This window comes from Saccostrea cucullata, unplaced genomic scaffold, assembly GCF_032062105.1.
Source record: "Saccostrea cucullata isolate Sc308-1 unplaced genomic scaffold, CSIRO_AGI_Scuc_v1 ctg5713, whole genome shotgun sequence".
Lineage (NCBI taxonomy): Eukaryota > Metazoa > Mollusca > Bivalvia > Ostreida > Ostreidae > Saccostrea > Saccostrea cuccullata.
This window is the reverse complement of record NW_026929110.1, coordinates 16,845-23,238: the sequence shown is the minus strand read 5'-3', so window position 1 is coordinate 23,238 and position 6,394 is coordinate 16,845. Positions and strand designations below refer to the sequence as shown.

General features: G+C 36.0%; 1 protein-coding gene across 1 annotated transcript; it reads right to left on the bottom strand.

Moving 5' to 3' along the window:
- Window positions 1-3,380: 3,380 nt before the first annotated feature.
- On the bottom strand, window positions 3,381-4,196 carry LOC134279798 (uncharacterized). Its single transcript, XM_062762214.1, has one exon. It carries the CDS (start codon window positions 4,194-4,196, stop codon window positions 3,381-3,383), a length of 816 nt encoding a protein of 271 aa, XP_062618198.1.
- Window positions 4,197-6,394: the final 2,198 nt, after the last annotated feature.

Genomic DNA, 6,394 nt, shown 5'->3' with positions numbered 1-6,394 from the left:
TATACTTTGAAGTTGACTTCCATTCTGTTTTCTTGATCCCAAATTCTTCATCTATAGGCAATCTAGGGTTTCTGCCAAACATAAGATAATAGGGTGATATTCCTGTTGACTCATTTCTGGTGCAGATATAGGCATGTACAAGGGGATTGATGTATAATTTCCAATTCTGCTTTTGGGATGGTTTCAATGTGCCTAACATATCAAGTAGTGTTCTGTTGTATCTTTCACACTGTCCGTTCCCCATTGCGTGATAAGATGTTGTCCTTGATTTCTTCATTCCTGTAATTTCACAAAGCTCCTTGATAATCTGACTTTCGAAGTTTGCACCCTGATCCGAATGTATTCTACTGGGAATTCCATAATAATTAATAAAGTTGTTAAATAATGCCTCTGCAGTTGTTTTTGCAGTCATATTCCTTGTTGGTATAGCTTGGGCAAATCTTGTGTAGTGATCTGTGATGACTAGTATATGCTGGAATCCTCCTTTACTCATTTCCAAGGCAAGGAAATCCATACACACTAATTCTAAAGGATATGATGATGTAATACTGACAAGTGGTGCTCTCTGATTGGTAGCTTTTCTGTGTGTACACATCTGTTGCAGTTCTTAATCCAGTTGTCTATATCCTGATTCATTCCTGCCCAGTAGAATCTGTCCTTAATAAGTGCTGCTGTTCTTTCTCGTCCTGGATGTCCGAATTTATCATGAAGTTCTGATAAAACTTTGTCCTTGAATTTTCTTGGCAGAACTAATTGTTGATTTAATTTCTCTGCAACTGTTGTTTCCCTGAAAAGAATGTTGTTAATTAAATGAAGTTTATTAAAATTTCTAACCAATGCTTGTGATTCAAATCCAAATGGTAAGTCTTCCAGTCTTGGTTTCTGTTTGCGTCTAACAAAATAAATCCATGTTTTAAGAGTTGGATCTGAACTCTGTTCCTCATGCCAATTCATCTCCTGGTCAATAATCTTTTGTGCTGACATGTTCTTGTCTATAACTGTTGAATCTACAGAAAAAGATGTTATGAATGGACCTGAATGTACCGCCTGACACACTGCTCTAATAGAATCCCTAGAAATAGACTGAAATTTGTCATTAGAATTAGGTCTTCTTGATAATGCGTCAGCATCCTGGTTCTGCTTCCCTGGCCTGTAAATAATGTTAAAGTCATAGGCAGATAGTGCTGCCAACCACCTATGTCCTGCAGCGTCAAGTCGAGCTGTCGTCAAGACGTATGTCAGTGGGTTATTGTCTGTTAAAACTGTAAATTTGTGTCCGTACAAATAATCATTAAACTTTTCTGTGATTGCCCACTTTAAAGCCAGGAATTCTAGTTTATGTGCTGGGTAATTTCTTTCGGTGGGACTCAAACTGCGACTTGCAAAACTGATGACTCTCTTTTGACCATGTTGCTCTTGGTATAACACTGCTCCTAATCCTGATTGACTGGCATCTGTATGTAATTCAAAGGGCAGGTTATAATCAGCAAATCCTAAAATTGGAGGAGAAGTCAAGAGTTTCTTGAGATGGTTGAAAGCTTCTTCCTGTTCTTGTTTCCATCTGAATTCCTTTCTTGCTTGTTTACGCATCTTGTCCTTGGTACATTTACTGTTGGTTTTTGGCATAAGTTCAGTTAATGGTTTAGAAATTTTGCTGAAATTTGGTATAAATTTTCTGTAGTATCCAATAAATCCAATAAATTTTCTGATTTCTTCTGGAGAACGAGGTGTTGGCCAATCTAAAACTTTCTGAACTTTTTCTGGGTCGGTTCCAATGCCCTCCTCTGACACAATGTGACCTACATATTTCACTTTCTTCATAAAGAGACTACATTTCTTCGGAGACAGCTTTAATCCTGCTTCTCGTAGTTTGTCGAATACCAACTGCAATCTTTGGATATGTTCCTCATAAGAATTGGAAAATACAATCAAATCATCTAAGAAAATAAAACAAATGTTCAAATGAAGATCTCCTAAGCAATTTTCCATGAGTCGCTGATAAGTAGCTGGGCTATCGGATAATCCGAAAGGAAGACGATTAAATTCATAAAAGCCTAACGGTCCTACAGTGAAAGCTGTACGTTCTTTGTGTTTCTCTAGAATTTCAACCTGGTGGTACCCTGACTTCATGTCCAACACAGAGAAGTACTTGTTTCCGGAAAGGGCATTCAGAATTTCATCGATTCTTGGTAGGGCATATGCGTCTTTCTTGGTTCGTTGATTTAGTTGACGGTAATCAATACACATCCGTAACTTGCCATCTTTCTTCCGACATATAACAACATTGCTGGAAAATGGTGAACTGGATTTTCTTATCACCCCTGAATCCAAAAGCATTTGTAGATGGTTTCTTATTTCCTCAAACATGGCTGGTGGAATTCTTCTTGTTCTTTGTTTGAATGGTGTTTGGTCTAGTAGATCAATTCTGTGTCTCACAGTGTTGTTGAATCCAATGTCTGTCTCATTCTTCGAAAATATGTCTTTATAATCTTGCAGTAATAGTTGAATTTTCTCTTGTTGTTCTTGGGTTAAACCTTCTGATGATATTTTAACCTCTTGTAAGTATGAATAGTCTTCTTGTCTAAGCTGAGTTGTTTTGTCAATTATAGCCACTGGATGTAACTCACATATGATTTCTCTGGGATTGATGGTCACTGTTCTTGTAGTTAAATTGCTTATGTGGACTGGAATTTCCTGTCGTTCGCTGTAGTTATATGAAGCAATTGTTGGTTCTATATCCAGGTCTTCGGGAATTCTGGAGTAACTAGTGGCTTGTAGTAATGCGCATGTGCTCTGGTATGGTACTTTCTTATCCGTAAATCCTGTTATAACTACTTGGCTGTTTGGTGGTATGATGGTACGTTCTGATGACTTAATAACAGCTAGCCTAAAATTCTGCCTAATCAATTCCTTTTCTCTAAGTTGCAGACTCCTAAAGGCTAAAAACCATGGTGTTGTTAAGGCTGTTTCTTGTAGAAATCTTTCTCCATTTTGTACATGTGTATTCTCTAGTAATACTTTGATGATATTGGTACCAAGTAGTACTGGAACTCTGTTGCTGTAGCTGGAATCTGGAACTATCAAAAATAAACATGGCTGTGATCGACTATCTGGAATTCCTAATGGTTTAATTTCCAGTTCTATGTATCCCGAGTATGTCAAAGCATTTCCATCAGCACATTCAATATTGATGAAATCTTCAATAGGATGGATGGTTTGTCCTTGTAAAAAGTTTTCATAAAATGACTGGGAAATTGTTGATACAGTAGATCCAGTGTCGATAAGAGCTTTTGTTGTTATTTCTCCAGATATAATAATTTCAGTTTCTGTTGATTCTCCAATTAACTTTGGTAATCTGTTGGGGCTCTGCATACTCTGACCTATCGTTTGCCCCTTGGCGAAGGTCGATATGCGTTTAAATATCCCCTCTTCATATAATCACCTCTGACTCTGCATCCTATCTGTAAATGGCCCTGCTGACCACATTTCCAGCATACTGGTGTTTCTCCTTGTGGTCTATAAGCTGTATTTTGGTTTACAAATTCTGGTGTCAAAGGTGTCTGTTGATACTGGAATCTGTTATACATTGGCCTTCTGAATCTGTGAGGGCCTCTGTATCTTGGTGTGTAATTTCCTCGTACTATACTTCTACTCTGATGTTGATCATTTGCTCTTTCTCTTTTTAACGCTTCTAATTCTGTAGATAATCTGTTCACAGTGGTAATCAATTCCTCAGTTTCATTTGATTTCTTTTCCACATTTGTTCTTTTCGCTGGTATAGGTTTATTTTGTTTGTCTGACTCACTTTTCCTTTTCTCTCTGTCTTGCTCCAATATCCTCATAGCTCTCCTTAAATCATCAAATTCTGGGTACTTATCATAGAGATGACCGGATATGTCCTTTAAACTGGTTCTCATCCCTGACCAAAACATGTTTCTCAACATATCATTCTCATCATCTGGATTCACTAGTCCTTGTATGAGAGCTTTTGATAACAAGTCTTCTAACCTGCATCCCCAGGCAGATACATCTTCATTTTCCTGCTGTTTGGCACTGTAAAAATTTGCCAGCAAAGACTCTTTCTCCTCAACTAAACCATAGATGCTATCCAGCTTGTACAATATTTCATCTACTGATGCATTGGGTCCTAACCTCATCAACACTCTACTTGCTGATCCTCGTAATGATCGACGCATAGCTAAACAAATAATATTGTCAGCATACCCATCTGTTTGTAAACATTCAACTTCATACTTCCACTGATCATACAGTATATCACACTTTTTGTCACCCGAAAATATTGAAATTTTTTTTATTTAAACTGGGACACCACTAAGAGGGATATGTGCTAGTGGATTGGGTTGGGTGGATGCATGGGCTGAAGTATTGGGAGGGGTAGACGGGTGGGATGATAGGCTTTGTTTGGGTAGGGACTGGGCTGGGGTTTGCTAAACTGGGCTGGGGAGGGAAACTGACTAGCTGAGAACGATTTGCAGACAGACTGGGTGATTCAGTTTTTAATTTCTCTGCATATTGCAAAACCCATTGTTTAAATTCTGCTGAGCTACCACTCTCAGGCTTAATCTCTAATTCTTTCATTATATCTGATAAATCAGACATCTCATCTTGAGTCATATTATTTGTTTTGTAAATCATACTTGCCATGATGACCACAAATAAACAACACAAATACAAATTCATATATCAATGAAAAATAAGTCAGAGACTCAATAGTGATATTTGATAAGCTTCATGTAAAAAGAGAAATTGAATAAGAATAAATTAAGACATCAATTTAACCCCCCCCCCCCTTACCGGTTTCCCTCCTAAGATAATGCTTACGTAAGATAAAAAAAAATCTTTAAAAATGTATCAATAATCGTTAGCAATGCAAATTTTATTACTAAATCAAAATCAAGAAAAATAATCCGCCTACGGAAATCAAACACAATATAATCAATATTATTTAAAATCAATGAGTTCATTTTCCTGCCGTAAGTTTGTGTTTAATTTACAAAAATATTTCATTGAAATGAATGACTAATATATGAAAATTGTATTTTATTAAGCACACACACACACACAACTGTCAGAAATATTTCTATCGGTTTATACAATACTATCTGATATTTATTTTAAACAGCTGCTAAATGTGACTGGTTTTAAATTTAATTTAATAAAACCGTAATAATGCCGGATATAGAAAATCCAAACCGAGGGCAAAACGTGCGAGAATCGTGTTCAAAGCAATATTTTAAATAAACCGTGTTTAATTGTTTGTGTAAACCGTGTAGCGTTTCGTGCAAACCGTGTAGTTTAATTGCAACGTTTCGTGCAAACCGTGTATTAAATTGCACTAGGTTTATATCATAATATAAATTAAATTATGTGATAGTTTGGGTTGGGTGGAATCATGGGCTGAAATTGCATGATGGGCTATGTTTGGGTTGGGACTGGGATGGGGTTGCGAAACTGGGCTGGGGAGATATTAGTATAAGGATTTGCATACAGACACACTTTTTATTTTCTCTGCATAATACAATACCCATTGTTTAAATTCTGGGTATAGGCTTAATCTCTAATTCTTTCAAATCTGAGAAATCAAATTCATCTTGATCAGAATGAATATTCATATATCAATGGTAATTAAGTCAGAGACTTAGTGATTTGTGCAATGCAGTTGTTTGTCACATGTTTGCTGGATTTAAAATTGTATTTTACTTTTAGATTATCTAATATTTACAATATTTTAAATGTGTTTTGTTTACTCTTGTTTAATTCAACCTTATTAAATGCACTAGGTTTATAATTAAATTTAATTTTTTTTTTAATCAAAGCAGACTATTAGTATATGCACCAACCTATTTTCTCTAGACTGGTATAAGATGGATGAATTAACACACAACCCGAATTTCCTCAGATCAATATACAAATGTCACCTGTTAACAAGTTCTTACCTTTCAATAGACCAGGTCAATGTCAATTGAAGTTATAATTAGTGGTATGAGTTTTCAATAATAATAGATTAGAACCACTAAATACACAAAGCAAACCACAAGGTAAACAAACTAAGTAATGGCAAAATTCTAATACACAATGACGTACACACAAGTTTGGGTCAAATAAATGTTCAAACACTGAAATAAATAATAAATATATACACCTTAATTAAAGGAGTCAAATATATTTACTTTTTTCAACGCTGTTGGTCCATGATATCCGCGAATGATCATCGACGAAGGCCTTTGTAACACTAACAGTTAAACATGTGCACATTGTAAACAGAGAAAATTCAGATTACTCACAAGTCAGTGTCACTGAAAAGCTTGGTCGGATATTTCCGGAAATGTTCACAGGAATGGCATGCACTAAACAAAATAATCGGATACTTCCG

What these genes read in the sequence shown, in the direction of transcription:
- LOC134279798 (XM_062762214.1), bottom strand. Translation starts at nt 4,196, where the DNA reads ATGCGTCGATCATTACGAGGATCAGCAAGTAGAGTGTTGATGAGGTTA.